At 42.6% G+C, this 27804-nt stretch overlaps 1 protein-coding gene, 2 long non-coding RNA genes and 1 pseudogene across 3 annotated transcripts in view; 2 read left to right on the top strand and 2 right to left on the bottom strand.

Annotated features, from left to right (window-relative positions):
• SERPINB5 (serpin family B member 5) lies at positions 1–27746 on the bottom strand. The gene is made up of 7 exons (XM_050768134.1): positions 27612–27746; positions 19083–19257; positions 16616–16753; positions 14290–14407; positions 9826–9968; positions 3487–3654; positions 1–1742 (listed from the first exon to the last, which is right to left on the bottom strand). The coding sequence occupies exons 2-7, from the start codon at positions 19248–19250 to the stop codon at positions 1350–1352; spliced, it is 1128 nt and encodes a 375-aa protein (XP_050624091.1). The 5' UTR covers positions 19251–19257; positions 27612–27746; the 3' UTR covers positions 1–1349.
• Positions 1–27804, top strand: part of LOC126941481 (uncharacterized) — a 242837-nt gene that overhangs the window by 65327 nt on the left and 149706 nt on the right. The gene's annotated exons all lie outside the window — the stretch shown is intronic.
• LOC126941477 (ATP synthase F(0) complex subunit C1, mitochondrial-like) lies at positions 5347–5756 on the bottom strand (annotated as a pseudogene).
• LOC126941480 (uncharacterized) lies at positions 13241–19167 on the top strand. Its single transcript, XR_007721313.1, has 3 exons — positions 13241–13442; positions 17704–17954; positions 19103–19167. It is a non-coding gene; the product is annotated as an uncharacterized LOC126941480 (long non-coding RNA).

A 27804-nucleotide genomic window follows, 5' to 3' on the forward strand; every position in this document is an offset into this window, starting at 1 on the left:
TGTAGTTCAATAATATTTTATTGTCAATAGCATAGGAGAAATTCAATATTGAACCTCAGAACAAGAAGAACCTATTTACAATGCATGGCAAGGAAGCGATGGGAGAAGGAATGTCACAAAATCTTCAGTAAATATATATTTTTCATAGAGAACTAATCCATGAACCTGCCACATAGACAGCTTATCCAACCAACTTTACAAATTACTATTAATATAAGTTACATGCTTGCCATCTAAAGAACTAAACCCATAGACTGAAAAAACTATGTGTCAAGGTAATGTGAGCATTTTAATCGCTTTACTTATATTTTCTAATGGCAGTAGTTTCCTCTCCTTTTCCCACTATCATATTAGACGAAGAGACAAGTTCCTTCAACACAAATTCTGATATTGGCTATTGTGAGAATCCCCATGTGAGTCAGTTATAAGCCCCTGCCACCAGTCTAGTGCCAACCAAATGACCAGGTGGGACAGCTATCAAAAATGAAAGTGAATTTATAATAAAATCTGAACTTCCTCTTGGGGTCTTGCATTTCAGCTACTAGAGGTCTATAATTCCTTATCCAACATTCCACAATCTGAAGAGTTCTGCGAACAAAGTGTTTTTGTAAGTTGGTGGCATACGCATTTGCCAGCAACATTTGACCCCTTATGAGCTAGTCTTTAGGTATGCATTTTGTCTGAATAGTCTACATTTTGTCGCAGCATATTAAGGTGTTGATTTATACGGTACTGCCCCAGATCTGAGCCATGAAGTTCTATAACATACAGTGTGTGTAAAATATTATCTTTTGAAAATCCCCAAAATTCAGAATTTGAATAAACACCTGCCTGCCAGGGTTTAACATAAGGCTTCTGGACCTATAGTAGCCTGAGCATGTGCCCACGTTTCACTGGAGCCAGGGCAGTTTCGTGGTTCCCATACACCACACTTTCCTCAGTCTTTCAGGGAAGCGAGAATGTCTGGAACATTCTCTATCCCAAAGAAGGAAGGCATAGTGCTGGGAAGAAGAGCTTCCAAATCTTCCTTAAAGGAATTTTCTTTGTGGAGACTGTATTTCTGCCAACTACCCCAGAAAATTTGACAAATAATGAATAAATGTTTTTCCTCTAAGGTGATTCCTTTTCATTAAAAGCATATGTCATTGTCTTGTGGGAAAAAAGGAAACAAAAGATAGAATTGGGATAAAAAGGTCTATCTGTGTGAAGGCTACATGTGACAAGTACTGGTGGCTTCCTGATCCAGCAGTTATAGATATTGTATCTAGAAAATGAATCTCTGGATGCAAAGTTTACAGAAATCGGCATCCACAGAAGAGTCAGGGGGGACTTAACGTGGGCTATGCCACTTAAGGAGAACAGAATTTGCCAAAGAAAATGATGTTTCGAGTTTTGTTGTGCCTGATGATGTAAATAAAGGGATGGTCGGCATTCAATTCATCCTTGTGCTGCAGGATCCGTGCTCCTGGCACCTCTATGGAATCCCCACCATCTTCAGTTATTTCTAAGCACACTTTGTGGATAACATTTGATAGGGCCACTCCCTTGGTCTCTGACATTCCAGAGAAATCAGATGTGTCTTCACTGAAGATATGTTTCAGCCCTAGATTTTCCAGACTAGCCTTGGGATCAATCATCTTTTCCACCTTAAATTTTGGAATGGAGAGTTTGACCTTGGCATTGGCCATGGTGCTGGGATTAGTCCACTGCAACAGCGACTCTGAGTTGAGTTGTTTTTCAATCTGAAGGACAAAAATGAAAAGAAATTATTTTTATTTATTTCCAATTGTGAAAGACCTGGCTTGATTGAAAACATAAGGTGTTATTATAAGCCCAGTTTCAAAGCAGTCTGGGTGGAACATCAAAGATGGCCCGGAAGTTTTTGGTATGTGACTCAGGAAACCCAGCAGCCACCCAGCTGTGTCCTCCTCCTCCCCAGCCTATAACAGTGTTCCCTGTGCACTGAAATTTATGAGGGCAGGGTTCTGTCTTTTCATTTTAAGTTAGAGAGTAGTTTTTTTGTTTTTTTGTTTGTTTGTTTGTTTGGGATTTTTTAGACAATCTTGCACTGTCACCGAGGCTGGAGTGTAATGGTATGATCTTGGCTCATTGCAACCTCCACCTCCTGGGTTCAAGCAATTCTCATGCCTCAGCCTCTCAAGTAGCTGGGAGTACAGGCACACTCTACCACGCCCAGCTAAAACTTTTTTTTTGTATTTTTAGTAGAGACAGGGTTTCATCATGTTGGCCAAGCTGGTCTCAAACTCCTGGCCTCAAGTGATGTGCCAGCCTCAGCCTCCCAAAGTGCTGGGATTAAAGGTGTGAGCCACCGCACCCAACCTTAAGTTAGAGAATAGATTTATAGAAACAAATGCCTGGATTATGATGTTGCATACACAATAGTGAAATGAATATAAAATTAGAAAGCTTTTTATACATATTTCTTGAATGCTTATTGTAATTTCTCTACGAGGAAATCCAGAATATTCATGTACTAAGAATGGCATCAGATTTAATAAATTAAATTAAAGCTGAAGTTACTTTTTTTTAATGGGAACTTGAACTAACTCTGAGCCATTCCCTAAGGTCATAGGTAGTGAATGCATCCCTTTTAGCTGGTTTAAAAAATGAGAGAGATGCGGCCAGGTGCAGTGGCTCACGCCTGTAATCCTAGCACTTTGGGAGGCCAAGGCGGGTGGATGCACTCCAGCCTGGGCAACAGAGCAAGACCCTGTCTCTAAAACAATAATAATAATAATAATAATAATAATAATAATATATCAGTATTGTCTCATCAATTGTAACAAACATACCACACTAATGCAAGATGCTAATAACAGGTGAAACGGTAGGCCTGAGACGGGAAGGGGAGCATATGGGAATTTCTTGTACTTTCCGCTTATTTTTCTGTAAGCATAGAGCTGCTCTAAAAAATAACATCCACTAATTAAAAAAAAAGAAAGAGTAGGAGACAGTATGCTTGATATCAGGTCACATGATAGTGGACCTGGCAGTGCGTAGCAACATAGTACCTTACTCCCTAGGAGATGAGGGAGGCACTCTAGCCTTTAGTTAAGAACCTGGCTCCAAGTACATGGGCTCAAATCCTGATCCTGCACACACCCTTGACTAATTATATGACCACAGACCCGTTACCTACCCCTCTGTGCCTCAGTTCCCTCACTGGTAAACAAGAGTGTGGTAACAGTCTCTAATTCATCAGCCTGCTGTAAGAATTAAATGTGATAATGCATGTAGGCAACTTAGCACAGTCCCTAGAACACTGTAAGTGCCAAATAAATGTTGGCTGTTGTTAATATTAAGGAGGAAAGGCCCCAGAAAGAAGCATGGGACCTTGGAGGTGACTGAGCCAATGGCAATAAGGAGGGCTGCCAGCCCAGCTCTCATGGCCCACACACTCCTGTCTGCACGACTCTTTGCCAAGATAGGGGGTGCCTTTGTGGCGAGCACCTGCCTCCTCCTTACCTTCTCCAAGCCTGTGGACTCGTCCTCCACATCCTTGGGTAGCAGGATGAACATGCTGAGATGCTTATTTTGAAAAGGAAGCTCTATGATCTTACAATTGATACTGTCAATGTTTCCCATACAGAACGTGGCCTCCATGTTCATCATCTGCACTGGTTTCGTGTCTGTCTGTAAAAGGGAAAATCTGGACTGCTTACTTTTCAACTTACACGTGCATAAATATATATATACACACACACACATATACCCACATGTATATATACCCACATGTATATATACAGACACAACACATATATACATACACCTATATATACACATTTACACACATACGTATATATGCATACACACATACATATACACACATATATACATATACTTATACACACACCTGTATATACACACACTATATATAACCCCATACATATATACACACATGCACATATATACACACATATATATGCAAACACATAAATATATGTACATATATACATATATATACACACAAATTTGCTCTTGACATAGTGTCAGATTATTATGGCTTATAATTCATCATCCACCGAGATCCAAACTGTGTGGCACCCAAACCAGAGACTGTCCTGTGAAGAGTCTGTGTTCCTTTGAAAAGTTATTCATATACTTTATAATCTACATGTTACACATTACAGGAACTATATATAATACTGTATTTACATAGATCAAACCTTAAAAATAAGACTGTATGGCTGAAAATGCAAGCAATGTTTGTTATTCATTACAGATGCCTATGAGATCTTTAAACTATTCCTGGTGGAGCTGACTTGAAAGTAAATTCTACTGCAAATCCACATAACCATTCATATGGCTTTTCCCAATAAAATACCTAATTTCAAAAACTGACTGGGCGCAGTGCCTCACGCCTGTAATCCTGCACTTTGGGAGACCACTTGAGGTCAGGAGTTCGAAACCAGCCTGGCCAACATAGTGAAACCTTATCTCTAATAAAAAATACAAAAATCAGCCAGGCATGGTGGCACAAGCCTGTAATCCCAGCTACTTGGGAAACTGAGGGAGGAGAATTGCTTGAACATGGGAGCCAGAAGTTGGTGTGAGCCAAGATCGCACCACTGCACTCACTCCAGCCTGGGCAACAGAGCAAGACTCTGTCTCAAAACAAACAATAACAACAACAAACTTAGCATATAGCAGAACAAAACAGTATTTGTTGTGACCTCTCTGTTTGTCTTTGGTTTGAATTGCCCACTCCCCGCTGTACTGCCACCTACTTAGATTCGAGCTAATGAACAAAGTCTGGATTGAAGATAAGAACCTTGGTTTTTAGTCCCAAATGTGACATAAACAGATTCTGTGGCCTTGAGCAAATCCCTCAATCTCTCTAAGCCCAGTATTCTTGTCAGTAGAATGAAGAAATTGTATATTCAGAATAATGGTTACCACTGGGGAGGAAGAAAGAGGAACAGGACAGTGGAGTGAGCAGTGAAGGGATACATACAAAGCAATGCAACTGTTCTTATATTTTTTCTTTAAAATTCTGAAATAATTAAGGCAAAATATTAAGTTCAAAAAGATGATTGATCGGTATATGGGTGTTTGTTTTATTATTCTCTATCATTTTCTGAATGCTTGGAGTATTGCATAATTTTTAAAAAGGAAAACGTTCTTTAAAATTATCTCTAAGTCTTTTTAAAATTATCTCTAAGTCTTTTTAAAATTATCTCTAAGTCCCTTTAAGCTCCACTGTATGCCCTGCTCTTTTTTTTTTTCCAGAAATATTGTGTTCAGTGATAAAGCTTAGCATACCCCAGCACCAGGAACGGTGTGGAGTTGCAGCAGCAGGGACAGGCAGGTGACCCCCACAGAGCCTCACATGGTAAAGAGGATATGGAAGGCGACCATTAAACAGAACAGCCCCATGGCCTTAGACAGGGCAAAGCCCAGAACGGCATAGGAGAAGAGCTGCTGCTTGAGAGACGGGTTCCTGGTATAGCCAATGACCAAGCTGCCAAACACCATTCCAATGCCAGTCCCTGAACCAGCCACACCAACTGTGTCTGCCCCAGCACCAATCAACTTGGCTGCTGTGCCAATGTTCCGGGAGACAACACTGGTCTAGAACTCCTGTTTGGCCACCTAAAGTGGGGAGCTGCTGTAGAAGGCTGTTTAGATGAATTCTCTGGGCTATTGAAGAAGGAGGCAGATACAGGCCTAATTAGACCTCTAGTAAAACAGCAGATCAGAGCTGGAGAAATAAGTAATGCCCCTGTGGTCTGCATTTTTTCACTCTCCCAACTTTAGCCCTTGGTCTCGCCCTGTTCTTCTTAAAGGGAGCCCATGGAAGGGTCTGATCACTCAAGTCTTTATCTCCAAGCACTGCCCAGGCCTTCTCTTCTCTTTGCCCCTATTAACACCTGGCCTCCTGTCTCTGCTCCACAGATGACTGATTTTCTGAAGGAAAATTAATTCACACTAAGATGTAAAAGACTGACAGCAATGTAGTATAACCTATTGACGTATACCTCCCATGGGATATTTGCCTGTTAACTAAATCTCTTCGGGAAGAAATTTCAAGCCTCATACCAAGCCTGCAAGCATAATACTCCAGTAAACTTGCATCTGGTATCTTTAAATACTAAGCTGAACCTTCCCCAATCCCTCTCTCAAGCACAGTTAAACCTTATTTATTTTACGTTTGTATATACCTCTATTTTAACACTTGCTACAGTGTTGGAAATATTATCTAGTGATTGTCTTTCCACTTCCAACCCCAACTAGAATACGGTCAAGGCAGAAACTAAGTCTTATTTTTTATCCCAGCTTGTAGTGCTCACTTCTATCCCAGCTTGTAGTGCTCACTGAATATCTGGCTGATAAATAATGGAAGACTTCAACTCTATCTGTAATCAGAAACAGAATTATAGGAAAACATACTACTTTGGAGGTTAACAGATAATTCTTCCCTTTATTTCTCCTAAAGAGGATATTGTCTTAAAATATATTACTCCTAAAGAAATTTGTCTAAAAATCTCCAACAGGGCCGGGTGTGGTGGCTCATGCTTGTAATCCCAGCCCTTTGGGAGGCTGAGGCAGGCGGATCATGAGGTCAGGAGATCGAGACCACAGTGAAACCCCATCTCTACTAAAAATACAAAAAATTAGCCAGGCGTGGTGGTGGGTACCTGTAGTCCCAGATACTTGGGAGGCTGAGGCAGGAGAATGGTGTGAACCTGGGAGGTGGAGCTTGCAGTGAGCAGAGATCGCACCACTGTGCTCCAGCCTGGGTGACAGAGCGAGACTCCATCTCAAAAAAAAAAGAAAAAAAAATCTCCAAAAGGTTAGACTGCTAATAGTTTCTGAATGTGCACATAGTTGTAGCCTCCAAAAACTGTCATCAATTTCACTTATCAGCACTGACTATGGGTACTTTATTTTCTGAAACACATGTTGAGTCATATCTTCTGAAAAGAGGACCAAATAAAGACTACCTATCCCAGAAAATATAATACAACATATATATTAATATAGATATATATGGATAGATACATTTATCAGAATAAGTACTAAACTTTTAATAATATAGTTTTACCAATTTAACCCTTACCAGAGACACCACAGGACATGAGAAAAGGTTTAGTAATGTCACTCAAAAAGTTCAAGGGCTGACAAAGCAATTCAAAGAAAACAAAGGAGAAGTAATAGCATCGGCATTCAAAAGAAGGGTGTCGCCTCATGCAGTCGTGAATAGCATTTTATTGCTTTACCAAGTGAAACACTGAGAGATCAATGAGACATTTCAAACTCTTATTAATTCTGTTCATAAAGGCTGAGTTTCCAGGATCTTATATAACCTAGCTTTATGATTTAACAGCAAGAATAAAAGAATAGCACACATTCTTTCTCCCTTCTCAAAAAACACATATTAATACTTTCTTAATGAAAAAAGTACAACTCTTAGTGTGGCTGACACAAAAGTCCACATTCTACTCATTGACTATTGCAACATTTTCATGGTATTCCTTCCAGGCTGGCTCGGGGCCTTGGTGAGAGGCACCATTGGCAACCTGTTTCAGATTTCACTTAAACAGAGTTAGGAACCCTTTGCCAGCCCTTGCCAGGGAGGAGAGCCAATCACTGATCAAAGGAGTCAGAGGGGTCACTCCATGACAACAAAGGGTGTGTGGATGCCGTCAGGGCCAGTGGGGCCAACACCCCTCCCTAACTCACAGTAGAGGCTGGGTAAAGTCACGTTGCACTTCCACTCCAGATAAAAGCCAACACTGAGAAGGTCAAAAAGCCATGTTTAAAACTCAAGGACCTGTGTGTGCAAAACACAAGAGTGTGAAGAGCCTAAAGTGTGTCTCTAGAATCTCAGACAGACCTCTTGTGTACAGGGTCAATCCTGTCCCTGCAGTCAGTTTTGAGAAGACCACTGCAGTTGGGAAGCTAAGCTCAGGAAGGTCAGGCTTTGTCTGCTATTGATTGTTTAAACAAACTGACCCTTAGCGACTGAGCATTCAACAAATTTGCTGAGCACCTACTGATGTGTTAGGGACTTGGCCAGAAATTGTAGACCCTGAGATGAATCAGGCATTGTCCCTACCTTAAAAATCCCATGCACTAGTAGGGGATCTATATAAGCAAACAGATTTCACTGTGCAAAGCATATTCTGGGAGGGGACAGAGGGGAGTATGAATAAAAATTCCATGGGAACAAAGAAAGAAAGAGTAATGGAAGCCATCCAGCTAACCCAGGTGTAGACTGTATCTTGCAGGACTCTTCCTCATGGATGCTAGCATTAAGAAGGTGCTACTATATTTGGCAAAAACAAGATACTGATGCTAGGTACTCTAAGTACTGGGAGAAGCATGAAAACTAGAACTGATGCATAGGAGCTACAAGGTAATTAAGCTACCCTTAAGTATTGTACTAACTGAAGTGCTGCTTCCAGTCTAACGCAAGCCAGATCCCACCCAAGGAGACCACATTACATCATCATATAGATCTCTGGGTTTTTCAATAAAATGGGTCAAATTTCCAGTCTCAGTTCCTTGGTCTTGGTCTCATTTACAAAAGAGGTACTTGACCTATTTCTTTTTTTTTTTTTTTTTTTTTTTTTTTTTTGAGATGAACTCTTACTCTGTCACCCAGGCTGGAGTGCGGTGGCATGATCTCAGCTCACTGCAACCTCTGCCTCCTAGGTTCAAGCCATTCTCCTGTCTCAGCCCCCTAAGTAGCTGGGATTATAGGCACATGCCACCATGCCCGGCTAATCTTTGCATTTTTAGTAGAGATGGGGTTTCACCATGTTGGTCAGGCTAGTCTCAAACTCCTGACCTTGTGATCTGCCCACCTCGGCTTCCCAAAGTGCTGGGATTACAGACATGAGCCACTGCACCCACTGTCTACTAATTATTTTAACATATTTACTTCAACAGTATCAATGAGACTGGCCTGCAAAAGAGGCACTTAATTCTTCCCATAATGACTTCCAGTGATGCCGATGAGTAAGCTATACTTTGTTTTTTCACAGCCAACAAGTGCCTCAAAGCATCTGGGGTTTTTTGTTTGTTTGTTTGTTTTTCTTGAGATGGAGTTTCACTCTTGTTGCCCAGGCTGGAGTGCAGTGGTGCAGTCTCGGCTGACTGCAACCTCTGCCTCCCAGGGTCAAGTGATTATCCTGCCTCAGCCTCCCATGTAGCTGGGATTACAGGCACCCACGACCATGCCCAGCTAATTTTTGTATTTTTAGTAGAGACAGAGTTTCACCATGTTGGCCAGGCTGGTCTCCAACTCCTGACGTCAGGTGGTCTGCCCGCTTCGGCCTCCCAAAGTCATGGGATTACAGCTGTGGGCCACCACGCCCAGCCATCAAAGCATCTTATAAATTATAAATTAAAATCCCAGAACAATATACTTCACTATCAACAGATAAGAAAATGAGATGTTAGAGAAGTTAATGGGGAACAAGATTCCAAGATGTCAAGGTTTCATGATAATCCAAAGTCCTCTGATAACAGAGTTTGGTCTTTTCCTTTTCTGCTAAAGTTCTCAGATGTTTGTAGCTATTTTTCAGCCAGTGACTTAGCTTTCCTCGCTGGGTTATAAATTCTATAAAATTTCACTCAGCTCAGATCCTTGAAGACATTCTGGAAAAGAGGAGGGAGGGCCTCTGAATTCTGGTTCTTTTTGTACCACTTACCTTCCAGCTGTTCATCTCAGGAAAGGCACTTTGCCGACCATGCCTTCAGGTTCCTCACTGGAATGGATTTATGCCCCCCTCTGTCCCTATCATTTTTCACATCTATAATTGGGCTCCTTTTACTGCTACACGCTGCCCCACATACCTTGTTGACTCTGAAAGGACATTCTTTTGTTTCTGATTCAGGAAATTTCTTCATCCACTTGCCAACAAAGTAGGCGGCATTAACCACAAGGATTTTGGTCTGGTCGTTCACACTGTTGTCAGCTAAAATGTTCTCAAAGTGGCCTGCAACAATTTTAGGAAAACACAAGTAGCAGAATTATTCTTCCAAACTACATCTGAAATTCACATGCATATTCGCCGAGTATTTACCACTTCATGAAGTCACACCATGTAAGACCTGGTAGTTCCAACCATCACATTTCAGAAGGACTCTTTTCTCTCCTTCTAACTTGACACAACCAGATCTACCAAAGAGGTCAGGAAAGGAGAATGAAGGAGGGGGAAGAAAGGAAGAGAAATAAGAAGGAAAACACAGCTACCACTCTGAATGCCTATTCTGTGTCAGGCAGTATACAAGCTATTTGATACACATGATATATATTTCTTCCTGCTTTACGAATGAGGAAGCTGAGACTCAGGGATGATAACTCACTTTCCAAGGATGACATACAAACGAGGGTGGATTCAGGATTCAAAGCCAGCTCTTTCTGACTCCAAAGCCTGTGCTCTTGAATGAAAATACATAATCACTTTCTTAATGCCAGAATTTCACATCTATTATCTCACTCTTTTCACAATCATCCTATAAGGCAAAGATCATTATCTCCATTTTACAGTGCAGTAAACAGAGGCTCAGAGACGCCAAGAAACTGTTCTAGTTTTCTCAGCTGGAAAGCACGTCTGAAAGTTCTGGAGCTGTTCTAGTTTCCTCAGCTGGAAAGCATGTCTGAAGGTTCTGGAGCTGTTCTGGTTTCCTCAGCTGGAAAGCATGTCTGAAGGTTCTCCCCTTCACCCCACAGCTCTCCATCCACTCCCTCAGTTGCACTCCTTGCAGACAGGCTGATTGCCTCAAGGTCAACTGTAATCACCATGGGGCTCAATCACAATTGCAATTATTACAAAGCTAAATCTCAACAGCCAAAACAATTCAAGGGAAGTGATCCCTTAGTAAAAAGAACTCCTCACATTTGAATAGCCCACAGCTGTTTTTTTGTTTTGTTTTTGTTTTTGTTTTTGTTTTGAGACGAGTCTTACTCTGTCGCCCAGGCTGGAGTGCAGTGGCCGGATCTCGGCTCACTGCAAGCTCTGCCTCCCAGGTTTATGCCATTCTCCTGCCTCAGTCTCCCAAGTAGCTGGGACTATAGGTGCCCGCCACCTCGCCCGGCTAGTTTTTTTGTATTTTTTAGTAGAGATGGGGCTTCACCGTGTTAGCCAGGATGGTCTCCATCTCCTGACCTCATGATCTGCCTGCCTTGGCCTCCCAAAGTGCTGGGATTACAGGCGTGAGCCACTGCGCCCAGCCTCGCCCACAGGTTTTTTATAAAGGGTTTTCATCTACCTAATCTCCAATTTTCAGACCAATGTTCAGGGCCCACTTCACAGGCCTGTGACCCCTGTGTGAAGGGCCCTGCTCTTGGTTTAATGTTCAGCTGTCACCATCTCAAAATTCTTAATAAATGTTTACACAAGAGGCCTAGCAATTTTACTTTTGCCCTGGACCACGCAAATTATGTAACTCGTCCTGCCAACGCTATAGAATATGTTGAATATATATTGTATTACTGAAGAAACCTGAAGAACAAAGAAGCATGGGAGCCGGTAACCGACAGAGCTTCAACTTCAATCCTGAGCCTCCTATTTCAAATTCAGAGGTCTTTTCATGGCTGGATGCGGTGGCTTACACCTGTAATCTCAGCACTTTGGGAGGCTGAGGCGGGCGGATCACCTGAGGTCAGGAGTTTGAGACCAGCCTGGCCAACATGGTGAAACCCCGTCTCTACTAAAAATACAAAAATTAGCTGGGCATGGTAGCACGCACCTGTAGCCCCAGCTATTCGGGAGGCTGAGACAGGAGAACCCCTTGAACCTGGGAGGTGGAGGTTACAGTAAGCCAAGATCGTGCCACTGCACTTCAGCCTGGGCGACAGAGCAACATTCTATCTCAAAAAAAAGAAAAAAGAAAGGCCGGGCCTGGTGGCTCATGCCTGTAATCCCAGCACGTTGGGAGGCCAAGGTGGGCGGATCACGATGGCAGGAGATCGAGACCATCCTGGCTAACACAATGAAACCCCGTCTCTACTAAAAATACAAAAAATTAGCCGGGCATAGTGGCGGGTGCCTGTAGTCCCAGCTACTCGGGAGACTGAGGCAGGAGAATGGCGTGAACCCAGGAGACGGAGCTTGCAGTGAGCCAAGATGGTGCTACTGCACTCCAACCTGGGCGACAGAGCGAGACAGGAAGGAAGGAAGGAAAGAAGGAAAGAAGGAAGGAAGGAAGGAAGGAAGGAAGGAAGGAAGGAAGGAAGGAAGGAAGGAAGGAAGGGAGGGAGGGAGGGAGGGAGGGAAGGAAGGAAGGAAGGAAGGGCGGGCATTCACAGCAACGTGGATGGAATTGAAGACCATTATTCTCTTTGTTTTGTTGTTGTTGTTGCTTTCTGGGAGACGCAGTTTCTCTCTTCTCACCCAAGCTGGAGTGCAACGGCACGATCTCAGCTCATTGCAACCTCCGCCTCCCAGGTGCAAGTGATTATCCTGCCTCAGCCTCCCGAGTAGCTGAGACTACAGGTGTGTGCCACCATGCCCAGATAATTTTTGTATTTTTAGTAGAGATGGGGTTTCACCATGTTGGCCAGACTGGTCCTGAGCTCCTGACCTCAGGTGGATCCACCTGCCTCAGCCTCCCAAAGTGCTGGGATTATGGCATGAGCCACCATGTCTGGCCTGAAGGCCATTATTCTAAGTGAAGTAACTTAGGAATGGAAAACCAAACATTGTATGTTCTCATTTATAAGTGGGAGCTAAGCTATGAGGATGCAAAGGCACGATAATGACATAATAGACTTCGTGGGGTGGGGGAAGAGTGGAAGGAGGTGAGGGATAGAAGACTACACACTGCATACAGTGTACACTGCTTGGGTGATGGCTACACCAAAATCTCAGCAGTAACCACTAAAGAGCTTATCCATGTAACCAAAAACCACCTGTTCCCCAAAACCCATTGAAATAAATTACAATATAATACAATTTTAAAAATTAAATCAGGTAACATGTGCCCCATTTTACAGTTCTGTAAATTGAAGCTTGTGTCCAAATATCAGTTAGGAAGTACCAGTGTCTGGATTTGAACCTAGGTGCTGAATGACTCCAGAAACCCTGTTCTTTCCATGTTCTCATCCTGCAGTTACTGTCCCGTTAGAATTTCCTCAGTCAGTACAGAGAGCGAGCAGCTGGGGGCCCTAGTCATTCTCGCAGGAAGTGGGTCTCCCTTACCCCGGAAGTGTATCCCTCCCTAGACAGCAGCGACTAGCTAGGCTTAATTCTTTCATGGCTAGATTCGGCCACCCAACGGGTCTCTCCAGATGCAATTATAAATATATTCACTGGGAAGGGGGACAAAGTCACTGACTTGCCCTCAAAATCATCATAACCCTAATTCTTTTCCAGCAGGGAAGACAACTCACCAGGAATTTTAAGGGAGGAACGAGGAGTCTGACGAGGGAGACGCCTAGAAGAAGCACTGAGCCGGAGAAAGAACCGGTTAGGAGCTTCTTGGACCCTGGGGCTATCAGAGGAGCGACCAGCATGGGGAGCTGCGGCACCTCGGACAGGCTGACGCTAGTTTGGTTTGGTTTGGGGTTTTTTTTTTTCTTCTTCTTTTTCTTTTTTTTAAGACGGAGTCTCGCTCTGTCGCCCCTGCGCGATCTCTGCTCACTGCAAGCTCCGCCTTCCGGGTTCATGCCATTCTCCTGCCTCAGACTCCGGAATAGCTGGGACTACAGGCGCCCGCCACCACGCCCAGCTAATTTTTTGTATTTTTAGTAGAGACGGGGTTTCACTGTGTTAGCCAGGATGGTCTCGATCTCCTGACGTCGTGATCCGCCCACCTTGGCCTCCCAAAGGGCTGGGGTTACAGGCGTGAGCCACCGCGCCCAGCCCGTTTGTTTTTCTTATACATATGTTGCCTATGTCCCTTTTTCCTTAACAAATTTGTAAAATTTGTCAGCTGAAAGGGGCCTCGGGGATCATGAAGTTATAATCCAATTCCTCTATTTCCAGACTGAAAAATGGCCTCATGATTGACCCAAAGTCACACTTTGTTAGAGGCACAGCTAGGATTCCACTAGGGCCTGTGACAGCTCGTCAGAGAGCAAGACAAAGTAGACTAACACTGAAGCACCAACAGTTTCTACCAAGTGATGAGATGATACAAGAAATGCCCAGAAATCCAAGTTGTTTACATGTCTGGAAGGGAAAGAATTTAGCTTGCTAGTAAAAATATCCAGAGAATCCTCCAGATGTTTTTTTATGCCTGGAGCAAGCATTTATGAGATGGAAGGCCCTGTTTACTTGATGATTGATAGCAGAACAATTAAAGGGTACTTGCCGTCTGTGAGATCCTTAATTGAGTTGTTGATCTGACCTTTCGTTTCTTCCAATTTATCTTTGAAGTCAACAGTTTCCAATTCCTTTGCATAGGGTCTCTTCGTAGAGCTGATGAACTCCTGAAAAACATGCAGTTCATAAAATCAGAGTCTGTAGTCAAGCTATTGCATTGTTATTCTCTTCTGACAAAAGGATTATTAAATATCAACTGCTATATGTACGCTTTCAAAATTGGTAACACTATATGAATTGAAACCTCATGTAGAAGTCAGTGAAATTCTTTGTATTGAATGTTTCTTTTTTTCAATTATAAGACAATTTCAATTATTAAATGCATCTATCAGTTTAATATCAGCTTTGAGGAAAACAAAAGAAACACTATGTTAAATATACCCAATTATCTTACGGGTTCTAATTTCAGAAACATGAAAATGTTGTATGTCTACAGATACATATATATTAGAATATAGGAAATGTATAGAAAAGAGAATTATGAACAGAAAACTCTTGTCCTTGCTGAACTAAATAAATATCCTGTAGACCCTTGCTACTCAAACTGTGGTCCAAGGTGGTGTACAGCATCACCTGAGACCTTGTTAGAAGTGAAGAATCTCAGACCCCACCCCAGACATACTGAATCGGAATGCATTTTAACAGAACTTCCAGGTATGCCATCTGCATATTAAGGTTGGAAACACACTGCTGTAGAGAACATAGCAGGAGTTATTACTCTAATGCTTATTTAAAATGTGCAACCCCAAACCCCATTCCCACCGTGACAATCAGAAGTACCTGGGTGTTAAAAGGGCCTCAAGAACTTGTCCTTTTAACACCCAGATAGTTCTGAAGCGAGAGATCCTCCACAGACCACACTTGTTTGGACCTTTAGTAAATTTGCAGATGCTGTGCACCTAGCAGGAGCAATGGAAAGCAGTCTTAAAAAATCTTTTGTAATGAGCCAAGATCATGCCACTGCACCCCAGCCTGGGCAACAGAACAAGACTCCATCTCAAAGGGAAAAAAAAAAAACTTTACAACTCCTAGTCTGGTTAAGATCATTGCAGATGTTGCACAGAAGTTCAACCAAACTAAATATAACTTGATTCAATGTTATGTCAGTTCACTTCCAAGCACAGGGCTTCTTGAATTTCTTCAGAGCAGCTTCAGCCTTAGCCAATTAACTTAGCTTCAGTTAATTGCAAATCAACCTTGGGACTGACTGTCACCATTGACGGAGAGAACCAATCTCACCTGAAAACATTAGAAAGCCTCAGCCAGATGAAGGAGGGCCTCCATTGTCCTCACTGCCAGCAATAAAAATGTGTTGTCTCCTTAATGATCATTTAGGGAGCTTCTAGAAATTTTGTATGCTCAGGTTTCAACTCACATCTCAGTGTTTTTTTTTAATGCTTCCAATGATTGTTGGAATAAAAATGGTTGTGTATATGTGTCTTTAAGCAACAAAAAATATATTAACAATATCTAGTAACCCATGTCCTCAAAAGATCTTAACCACAAAAATACCTACTGCAGAAAGTTGCAAAATCATGGTAAAATATTTAAAAGCTGGTAGTCTAGCTTTTAGATTTGGAAAGCTTGAAATTCTGACCATCCGAACAGGAACTAAATCAACTCTATGTTACTGAAGTACAGAGGGAACCTCCATGTAGTCTGGAATACTGTCTGTGTGTTTCAAATACAGATTTTTAAAATATTACAACATTGGGTACCATAGTGTTCTTTGTACGATTGCTTAGAGCAATGGCTAAACTTAAATAACCAGAACTGCCTGTGGAGATCCCCATCTGACCAGCCCAGCACAACAAAACTAATTTGTGACTGATGAAAATTGTGAATTCATAGTTATTATTTTTCTTACTGATTTTGAGAAACATCAGAACTTTGTGCATAACAAATGAGGTGGAGAGCTTAAAACATTGTTCCAGGCCATATGCCCTGCTCTTTAAGGAGAAAGAAGTTTAAATAATGAGCTGTCTTACACTCCTTGTCTATGGAGCTACATTTATTAGAGAGTTAATTACTCTGTTCTCCATTCTCTCAGAGGAAGCTAAAAGGAGGGTAAGATTTATTTGAGAGGGAAAAGGAAAGCCCATAAGCTTCTCTATATTTTGAGTTAGAAGATGTGACCGCAATTGACTCCCACTGTACTCCTAACCTCTCCACTAGGATTTATTTATTTTAAGCCTCAAATCACAAGTGAACCTCCTAGAAATGAATTTCACTGAAAAAAAGTTGTAGGTCTAACAGCATGAAAATACCACTCCTTGTAAAAAGTTAAGTCTTGCTACTTGCTTTAAACAACTTACTGTAGAAAGATTCAGAGATTTGTCTATGTAGAGCCGCTTGATTAGTTTCAGTGAGTAAAAGGAACTAAGTTTGTTGACATCCGATGTTACTGTTTGAAATCCAAAGGGCACGTCTTTGACATTTTCAAAATGAAGAACCTGTTAAGAGAAAAATCCATTACCTGAAAAGCATTACCTCTGAATGGTGCTTCACTGAAGTGGACACGTGATAATGACCAACGTCCTTGGGCATACAGAATCCTCCTGCCCAGTTCCCATAAAGCAAGACTCCTCAACCTCAGTGTTATTGACATTCAGGCTGAATGAGTCTTTGTGGGACTATCCTGGGTACTGCAGGAAGTTTAGCAGCATCTCTGACCTACTAGATGCCAGAGGCATCCTTCCCCTATTTGTGACAACCCAAAATGTCTCCAGACATTGCCAGATGTCCCCAGAGTGGGAAGGGGAGGACAAGTTGTCCCCACTGAGAAACAGTACCATAAAGGTACTCTTCCAAATCAACTATCGAGAACGTTTGTCCTTTCTTCAAAGTGATGCCCTTAATACTCACACAGAAAGATTTCCAAACTTGGAGAACGATGAAGCTGGGTTATAATTTCTGTCCAATTTAGAGACCAGAAGAGAGAGATTAATACCAAGAGAGACCATCATCAGGCAGGAATCAGATTTCAGGACAAGTGCCTCTAGCCAGAGTCTGTCTAGTGCCTCTGGGTGGTTTAGCAAATGCCAGGTAAAAGGTGTGTCATTTCTTATGGGCAGCTACAATAAATGGTGGGCTGCCCTGGGTGGGCTAGAGTCAGATGGCCCTGCCTGTGAATCCCAGCCTTCACCAACTCTTCAGAGAATCTTCTCCAACTGTTCAGAGCCTCCTTTCCTCTCTGTAAAATGGGCTGAGAATACCTGCTTTCCTCATTTCTTATGAGGATTACTTACATGTAAAACACCTAAAGTATTATACGGATTCAAGCTGTTAATTATTATTCTTGTAATAATATTGTAAGCTATGTAAAACCAGGATACTGTCATTTGGAGGGCTTAAATCATTGTATTTTGTTCCTAACTTTTTTTTTTTTTGTTCCAACCAATAGTCCAGCATCTTCTCGGCCTTGCAGCACCACAACATGTAATGTCAGCATAAGATGATACCCTTCTCACTCCATAACCCATAATGGTCATGGCCTGATTCCACAACCCAGATAAGCAAGGCTGCCAAACCGGCACATTGCGCCAGTGAATTACATAGCCTCAGCATTGCAGGGTCAAATGGGCTGGTCCCAGATAGTGCGTAACTCTCCTGCCCAAAGACGGATGGAGGAGGCCAGGAAATTAAAGAGCCCAGGTAACTACTGCTGGGGAACCAGTTGCATGTACTGAGAAGATCGTGGGGAATTATTGAGGGACAGACCCACTACCAGGAAGTTCTCTTTCTCTGGCCTTTCTCTAACGGTAGATGAGAAATGAGGAATGGGAGATTGGGTAGGGATAGTGGAGTTGTGCAGTTCAGAGATGAGGCTCGATGAGAAGATACATCTCCTCTTCACAGTAGTGAAGCTGCTTCCAGTCCCAAGTGTAAATTCTTCATCCTGACCTAAATAACTCTTATGGGCCATACTTTCTGGGCACATATGAATACAATAAGGTGTTCCCTTTTTAAATGCTTATGAGCTAATAGGAAAGAAATTCTGTTGAACCTAAAATGATTAGTATAAGAGTAATAATGAAATATAATTAGGAGAACATTCACTTATTATCTAAAAGTACATGAGGACTTAAAATCATCTCATTTGAAGGTCTAAGAACTTTACAAAGCTAGATAATCAACCATAGCCAGAAAGAAACCCTATAATGATACAGATGCTCCTTGATTTATGATGAGGTTATCTCAACCCATTGTAAATTAAAAATATCATAAGTCAAAATGAAAAAAACTGTGATTACCCAGCAGATCTCCAGGTTCTCCATCACAGCCTGATGCCTGTCCCAAATGTGAGTTGCATTACCTACAAGTGAGCTTTCACATTTAAAAACAGATTAAGAAGCCTGTAATCCCAGTACTTTGGGAGGCCGAGGCAGGCGGATCACCTGAGGTCAGGAGTTCGAGACCAGCCTGGCCACGTGGTGAAACCCTATCTCTACTAAAAATACAAAAATTAGCTGGGCATTGTGGCAGGCGCCTGTTGTCCCAGCTACTCGAAGGCTGAGGCACAATCATCACTTGAACCTGGAGGCTGCAGTGAGCCGAGATCGCACCACTGCACTCCAGCCTGGGTAACAGAGTAGTGGGCCTCTGTCTCAAAAAAAAAAAAAAAAAAAAAAAAAAAAAAAAGATTAAGGGAGTCCTGGAATGGCACAACTCTGAATCTTGACCAATTCTGAACACAAAGTCTCCATTCCTTTTTTCCCAAGACACTGCCTATGGGTTCTAATAACTGTATTCCCACTTAAAGTAGAAAGGTTTGGGGCTTACCTGTCCAATTTCATTTGCAGTGTCACCTTTAGCACCCACTTGAGCAAGTGACAGAGAGGTGGAGAGACAGATTGGAGAGAAGAGGACATTGCCTAGTGGCTCCTTTTCACATAGTTGTTTGAACAGATCAACAGCAAAAGCCGAATTTGCTAGTTGCAGGGCATCCATTGTGGGCCTGGAAGCAAGGACAAGGGAGAGGTTAATTTCTAAAGCATCTTTAACATCTTCTCACCTGCATTCTGCCAACACTATAAGAATTCTATTTAAACAAAGTAATGATCTCAGAAGAAACAAGGAACTTTCTGTAAATTCAAAAGTAAGATCAGTTGTGAAGAAACTTCCAGGCAAATGTCCGAAGGCATATGAGGTCCTCTGTGGCAGCTCTGCCTAGACTCTGCAGTCTTGGGCCTGCTTAGCCACTGTGGCCGTTGTCGGGAGCCCAGTGGTCACACTTCTCCAGCATATGTCAGAAAAGTTGACAGCACTAATCAACATCAGTTGGTTTTATTTATCACATATTGTTTCCATTAGGATTTCAGTTAAACTAAAAGTTAAAATTTTTATAAAACAAAAACAGTCAAATTGCAGCAGTTTTGCATGGTTCAGTTTCATATTTAGTAAGTGTTATGGGTTGACTTGTGTCCCCAAAAAAGATATGTTAAGTCCTAATCCCCATTACCTGTGAATGTGACCTTATGTGGAAACGGGGTATTTCCTATATCTTAACTAATACATCATTAGTTAAGATGAAGTCACACTGGAGTTAGGTGAGCCCTCATCCAACATGACTGGTGTCCTTAAAGGAATAAGAGAAGAGACACAGAAACAATACACAGAGGGCAGATGTGAAGACACAAATGTCTTCACCTGTGTGAAGGACATGCCGTATGGCAAAGGAGGCAGAGATTGGAGGGATGCTTCCACAAGCCAAAGAATGCTAAGAACTGCTGGCAACATCAGAAACCAAGAGAAAGTCATGGAACATTCTCCCCTGGAGCCTTCAGAGACAGCACGACCCTGCCGACATCATCATTTCAAACTACTGGCCTCCTAGCCTGGGGGTGTATAAAACTTATGTTGCTTTAAGCTGCCTGGTTTGTGGTGCTTTGTGATAGAAGTGCTAGAAAACCCTTAGAGTAAGTAATGCCTTTGCAGGACACCCAGCACATAACAATACTTATTAAACAGCAGCTGTTATTGTTTGTGTTCATAATACGCATCTGTGTGCAAGACACTACCCAGAGTGTTACAAGGATCAGTGGACCTCCTCCTTCTCTAAGCTCATAGTCTCTTTGGGCAGCTATGTAGACAAATAACTAGAATACAGAGCTGCCCAAGACATGTGAGTGGTATAATCAGTAATATGGGAGTTAAAGAAAAGAGAGAACAACTTCAAAATATGTAGCCTGGTAAAGTGGATATAGCAGCAACTAGGCATTTTGTCATATTCAGAGCTCTTTAATTCTAACACAGCAATTTCCAAAGTGTTGTGTCTTGACTCCTGGCAGTCCCTAACACCCTTTCAGCAGGTCCATGAGATTAAAACTATTCTCATAATAATACTAAGACATTATCATTCTCAATCTCTAATAGACAGTGGAGTTTTCCAGAGGCTATATGACATCCCTTCTATTAAACCAAATATTAAGGAGATTTGCAAAAATGAAAAACAATATCACTCTTCTCATATATCATTCTTCTCATATTTTTTCACTGGACATGGATGCAGCTGGAAACCATCATTCTCAGCAAACTATCACAAGAACAGAAAACCAAATACCGCATGTTCTTACTCATAGGTGAGAACTGAACAATGAGATCACCTGGACACAGGAAGGGGATCATCACACACCGGGTCCTATTGTGGGGAGGGGGCGGAGAGGGATAGCATTAGGAGATATACCTAATGTAAATGACGAGTTAATGGGTCCAGCACACCAACATGGCACATGTATACATATGTAACAAACCTGCACGTTCTGCACATGTACCCTAGAACTTAAAGTATTAAAAAAAAATTGTTGGGTGCAATGTACACTACTTGGGTGATGGATACATTAAAATCCTATACTTCACCACTGTACAATCCGTCAGTGTAACCAAAAACCACTTGTACCCCTAAAGCAATTGAAATTTTAAAAATTTAAGGCCGGGCGCGGTGGCTCAAGCCTGTAATCCCAGCACTTTGGGAGGCCGAGACGGGCGAATCACGAGGTCAGGAGATCGAGACCATCCTGGCTAACACGGTGAAACCCCGTCTCTACTAAAAATACAAAAAACTAGCTGGGCGAGGTGGCGGGCGCCTGTAGTCCCAGCTACTCAGGAGGCTGAGGCAGGAGAATGGTGTGAACCCGGGAGGCGGAGCTTGCAGTGAGCTGAGATGCGGCCACTGCACTCCAGCCCGGGCTACAGAGCAAGACTCCGTCTCAAAAAAAAAAAAAAAATTTAAATAAAAAATAATATATATATATTAAAATATATATATTATTCATATTAGCATTTAATGGTTATATTATTTTAATAAATTAGTAAGTGAACATTTCAAAATGTGTCTGGTTTTTATTTCTAGTTGGTAAATAATAATAGATATAATCGGCCGGGCACAGTGGCTCAAGCCTGTAATCCCAGCACTTTGGAAGGCCGAGACGGGCAGATCACGAGGTCAGGAGATCGAGACCATCCTGGCTAACACGGTGAAACCCCGTCTCTACTGAAAAATACAAAAAAATTAGCCGGGCGTGGTGGCGGCGCCTGTAGTCCCAGCTACTCGGGAGGCTGAGGCAGGAGAATGGCGGGAACCCGGGAGGCGGAGCTTGCACTGAGCTGAGATGCGGCCACTGCACTCCAGCCTGGGCGACAGAGTGAGACTCCGTCTCAAAAAAAAAAAAAAAAAAAATAATAATAATAATAATAATAGATATAATCTGCAAATTTTTAAAGAAACAGTTATTTGGGGTCTTCGATAATTTTTAAGAGTGTAACGGGGTCCTCAGATTTAAAACGCTTCACTGTTCTAATAAAGGTCTACGTACCTATTTAGTAGTTACTGATAGACCCCAAAGAGAATTAGATAAATTCAGGCAGTCAGGGCTTCCCTTTCTGGGAGCAGAGCTGAACTACATGGACTCCTGAGGCTCTGCCTAAGCTGTGCACTCAGGCCAGTGTTCCCATTGCAAATATACCATGAGACCCCCTGAAGTCAGGTGGGCCTCTCACTTTTCTTTAAAGCCCACAACTTTACTCCTTCTCCCCTCAGGGCAGGGGCGAGGGCCGACAGGTGACATCACACCTCAGGGAAAAGTGACTGGCATTAGGTGTATACTGAGTCAGCAGAGTATACTGAGGCAAAAATGAAAGCCTGTGGAGTGTTTCACCCAGTGTGCCCACCACTGGGAAAATATAAAGAAACTTCACGAAAGGTTTGGGAAATCTGTGGACAGACTTTCTGAATAGGAAACCTGGCTTCCTTCCACAGCAGATTTAATATTAATAACGCCAAGTTCATCTACGAATAAAACTCAACATGTACAAGTAATGAGTTATTTCTTCAGCAAATAGAGAAGCCTAAACCCATATCCCTGCAAGCTTCTTAACACTTCCACAAGTTGAGAGCTAATCACACTGATAATAATATGAAAGCACACAAAGTGCTTTAACAAACACAAGTAGTTCCTCCCACCATGTATTTATTATCCTCCAAGAGAAGCTAGAATAATTTTGCATAGTCAATAACAAACAATATTCTAGTGATTTCCTTTGTATAGAAAAATGGTGTTTAAGATCTTAAATTGGCCGGATGCGGTGGCTCAAGCCTGTAATCCCAGCACTTTGGGAGGCCGAGACGGGCGAATCACGAGGTCAGGAGATCGAGACCATCCTGGCTAACACGGTGAAACCCAGTCTCTACTAAAAAATACAAAAAACTAGCCGGGCTAGGTGGCGGGCGCCTGTAGTCCCAGCTACTCGAGAGGCTGAGGCAGGAGAATGGCATAAACCCGGGAGGCGGAGCTTGCAGTGAGCTGAGATCCGGCCACTGCACTCCAGCCTGGGCGACAGAGTGAGACTCGGTCTCAAAAAAAAAAAAAAAAAGATCTTAAATTAATCTGCTGAGGGAGTTTGGCTGCAAACGCCTACAAACGGATCTTAGAAGTAGATCAAAGGGTGAGGAGATGTTCATTTTACCACTTTATTCAACTAAAGCATTATTCATTCATTCGTCATAACATTCTGAGATATACTTGGTCTAAATAATTGTGGATACAAGATCATTGTGGTTTTTAGCGTAGCTAATTACACAATACAATTAATGCTCTGTTGCAATCCAGGTCCCTGTTGGAGATGTGAATCGATGCACACCTGACATCCTAACATCTCCGGGGCTGTCTCCCATCACCGGCAGACCTTCCCCTTGAGTGAGTCCCTTCCTTTGCATGCTAACCCTCAGTGCGTTGAAGATATCAACATATTCGCATGGTTTGTTTAATCGACACAAAACTTCTTCCCTATGGTTTTCCTACTTGAAGAAGCCCTTGTTCCCTTTCTGCCGCTTATGTTGTAAACTCTTGGTATGATGTTGCTTTCATCAGTGCGTGAACACAAAGAGATCTGCCTTCCTGTTCCTATGCTGACTGGTTCCTTTTTCAGAAAATTCTCCTTCATTTCTGGGAAGGCCATACAGCCCTTAGTATCTGCGGTCCCAGCCGCCACAGTGTTGTTTGATGCTGGCCAGAGGCAACAGAAAAGGTCTGTACATGGAAATGGTTTTAGTGGCAAAAAATCACCCACTAAGTAATCAATCAAATATTTCCTGGTAAATCTGATCAGTGGCTCTGTGATTAGTCCCAAGTGACCTAAAAACACTATAAAGTTGATCTGGTCTGAGGTAGCTCAAAAGATGACTTTGGCCACAATCGCCACACGACTTTTGTTGCAAGACAATCAAAGCATTTAAACAAACCTCAGCAATGTTAGCAATACATGCCCTGGAAAAAATACAAACTTCTACACAGACCATTTTGCATGATCGAATGCTATAAAAATTGTAAGTACCAGAGTAGAGATTAGCAATTCCTGTATGGTAAATGTATGTGCCTAATGACTTCTGTTGAAAGTGCTAAAATTGCTACAAGTTTTGTTCCATTTTATTGCCTTGTCACAAGGGCCTTCTTCCATTTCTGTGAAAACCCTGTAACCATTTTAACAAGGAGAACTTCGTTTATAGTTGCAATGTAGAAAACGCTACATCTTTCAGGCACTTAAAAGTTTAAAAAGGAACTTTATTTTAACCACAGAACAGTGAGACGGAAGTTTAAGTAGTAATACAAATGCAGTTTTAAGAACTTATTTCCAAGTAGCTTGCTTTCACAATCTGTGCTAAATTATAAACCTTGAAAGTGGGACAAGATCTTGGAGAGGATCTAGGCTGGCCACACCTCTTCGTTTTACAGATGAGGAAAGTGAGGCAGACAAAGATGAAGTGAGTCTCCCAGGCCACCCACACAGGGAGTGAGAGTGGCAAAACCAGACCTAGAATTCATTACTTCCAGCTCCCAGCCTGGCACTTCCCCGCCACACCTTACCACCTGCTTTCTTGGTAATTGCATCTTTGCTGGCCTTTGTTCTCTCAGAAGTCTCTCGAGTTCCAAAAATCCAACATGTCCTGAAGTCTCTCTTGAAGATATCAACATATCCTGCATGGTTTGTTTAATCATCACAAAACTTCTTCCCATTGATTTTTCTACTTGAAGAAGCCCTTGTACCCTTTCTGCCACTTACGTTGTAAACCCTTGGTATGATGTTGCTTTCATCTAATAAGTATTAACTGAGTACCTAATGTGTGTCAGAGTAGGCATTGAGAAAACAAAGGTGGACATGACATGGTCCCTGCCTCCAAGGAGTTGTCAGTTAGTGCCATGATGAATGTTACAAGTGTTTTGATGAGTACACAAGTCACTATGGGATCCCCAGCAGTGACAGACTCCCTCATACTAGAAACCTCAGTGATACCTTCTCAGAGACAGTGACAACTGAGTAAGTCACACTAAAGTTGAATCCTACAGGATAAGTAGAAGTTAGCCTTGCAAAAATGCACGACAGGGAGAACTGACTCAATTCAGAGACTGCAAGTGGCCCCAGTGAATAGAGACACATGTTCTAGGTTGGGGGTAGGGGCTGTGCTCACTTCTCTAGACTTATAGCTTGTTACTGGTCTTTGTATCAAGATTTCCTAAGATTTTTATGCATCTGAGCCAATGGCCCTCAAATTTTTTGTCTTTAGACCATTTGGGTGAAAAAAAAGTCCTGTGGTTAGGTTTGCTATATATCCCACTTTGCCTGGGACAATCCTGGTTTATGTTTGTTGTCTTGACATTAATAACAGTGCCCCATTTACTCTCAAACATATCCTGATTTGAACAATATATGTTCATTTTACTTATAGACCATCAACCACACTCTTCAACCACACATTACGGGTGTGCATATTTAAATGGAGGTATGAACATAGTTTTTTCATCCCTTAAAAACTAACTTTTGGCTGGGCACAGTGGTTCACGCCTGTAATCCCAGCACTTTGGGAGGCCAAGGTGGGCGGATCACTTGAGGTCAGGAGTTCGAGTCCAGCCTGGCCAACATGGTGAAACCCTGTGTCTACTAAAAATACAGAAATTAGCCGGGAGTGGCGTGGCAGCACGTACCTGTCATCCCAACTACTTGGGAGGCTGAGGCAGAAAAATCACTTGAACATGGGAGGCTGAGGTTGCAGTGAGCCAAGATCATGCCACTGCACTCCAGCCTGGGTGACAGAGCAAGACTCCATCTCAAAAAAAAAGAAAGAAAAAAACTACCTTTTTGCTGTGTGAGAGTATTGTAGATATCACTTAGCCCAGCCTGCCTCATTTTAAAGATGGAGAGACATAGTGAAAAGCATCCCTCGAGTATTTGGTATAACTAGTCCTTAGGGAATGCCATGAGAAACCTTGCCTATTATAATATCAGTGATGGAATGCCAAAAAAACACAACCTCCGTTGTCCACATTCTAAGTCTTTGAGGAGCAGAGGATGTGCAGGATTAAGAAAACAGGATATTTTGTAGTGTCTGCAATGTGAAAGAATATGAGGACTAAACGAAGTGATTAAGTGAATCAATGTATATGAAAAGTGCTTTGTGGGCAAGAAAGTACAACACAGCTATTAGTAATGAGATTAATTGCTTTAATTTCCCATGGCAGGGGGGTGTCTGCTTTGCTCTGAAGCATCATAGCTGCTCCTGTCTCTTTAGAAGCCTGACCTTGACCACTGACCCAGCCCACTGTTGCCAAGCAGTAAACTTACAGCCAGACTCAGCCACACCAGAATGCCCCAAATCGCTGAGACTGCATAGCCTCAAAGTCAATCCGCAACCTAGAGGGATTGAAGTGGCACAATTCAAGGCGTTAGGAAGCAAAGATATAAACCTGCTGACTCATTTCCTTTGGAGACTCCTTTCCTCAGACAGGCTTCATCCCCACCCATGAAGGAACTCATCAAACACTTACACTCACTGGTGGGGACTGAGGTTTGGAACCCATTATTGAAAACCTCTCAGGAGATGTAGGGGGTGAAAAAGATGGTAACAGAACCCATGGTGTTGTGGAAACATCCCGAGCTGCAAGCCTGAAGGCCTGATTCGATCTCAGCATTGCCACTTACAGGCGGTGTGACTTTGGACACCACGTCACCCCTGTGAGTTCCGCTCCTCATCTACAGAATGAGGGGGCTGGGCTGAAATATGTCTAAGAGCCCCCAGCTCAGAGGATCTGATTATGAGTCTCTGGAATAGCCTGGCATGTTGGTTTTTAGTATGATATGCTTAAATGAAGCCATAAAAAAAAAGCATACAGTGTATGAGTAAGAAACTACAAGCAGCCCAATTTAAGCCCAATTTATAAGTCCGAGCTATGCTGAAACCCAGGAAACCGGAGGGAGAATAATTTCCACTTAGACGAATATAGTTGCAAGTAGATAAACAGTGATCTGATGTTTTAAAATGCCAAAAAGAAGGGCAGTCCATATGCCTAAATCTCAGCCTTACAATGTCAGCCAGGGAGAAGAGCCAACCAGACACACCAATCCTTCTCAACTTTCCGGGTTTGCGGGTACCATCCCCTTTCTGAAACTAGCATTGCAAAATTCATTCTGAGTTCCAAGGTAGGCCTGAAAATGTCCTCAGAAGTATTTTCTCCTCCGTGAATCACGGTTGCACCCCTCTACCACCAAAACCTCCGAGCCATGTGACTTCTTCATATTCTTACCTTGTATGGTTAAGTGATTTGACTCCCTATATGGTGTTCCTGGTGCCCAAAGGGTTGGGAGCTGGAACTCTTGCCAGTATGGGGGATGAGAGGCGACAGTACTCAACCCGACAGCCCATCTTTGAACACAGCCCCTTTATGCCCATTTTGTTCACCGTCTCAAATCAGCTCAAATAATGATTTTTATGAATTTTCCTGGAAAAGGAAGTCACCAGCCCTGCTACCCCACCTTGCTTACCTGGAGTCACAGTTATCCTGGAAAATGTGTGGAAAAGTAACAGGCAAGCGAGGAGCACAAAGACCTGGATGTGGAGGCGACCGTGTCTGGGCAGAAGCAGTGGTGGCTCACCTGGGCAGCACCGCCACGCCCACTGTGCCAGCCCAGCGCCACGCCCCACCCCGCCTCAGCAGCACTCCGCTCTTACTCAAGC

This window comes from Macaca thibetana, chromosome 18 (assembly GCF_024542745.1).
Source record: "Macaca thibetana thibetana isolate TM-01 chromosome 18, ASM2454274v1, whole genome shotgun sequence".
Classification (NCBI taxonomy): domain Eukaryota; kingdom Metazoa; phylum Chordata; class Mammalia; order Primates; family Cercopithecidae; genus Macaca; species Macaca thibetana.

Bases quoted from the DNA above. Each gene is read 5' to 3' on its own strand.
- SERPINB5 (XM_050768134.1), bottom strand. From the start codon at position 19,250: ATGGATGCCCTGCAACTAGCAAATTCGGCTTTTGCTGTTGATCTGTTC. The intron at 14,408-16,615 runs GTAAGTTGTTTA...CATGTTTTTCAG, and splicing joins AATCTCTGAATCTTTCTACA to GAGTTCATCAGCTCTACGAA. The intron at 9,969-14,289 runs GCAAGTACCCTT...AAATTGTTGCAG, and splicing joins AATTAAGGATCTCACAGACG to GCCACTTTGAGAACATTTTA.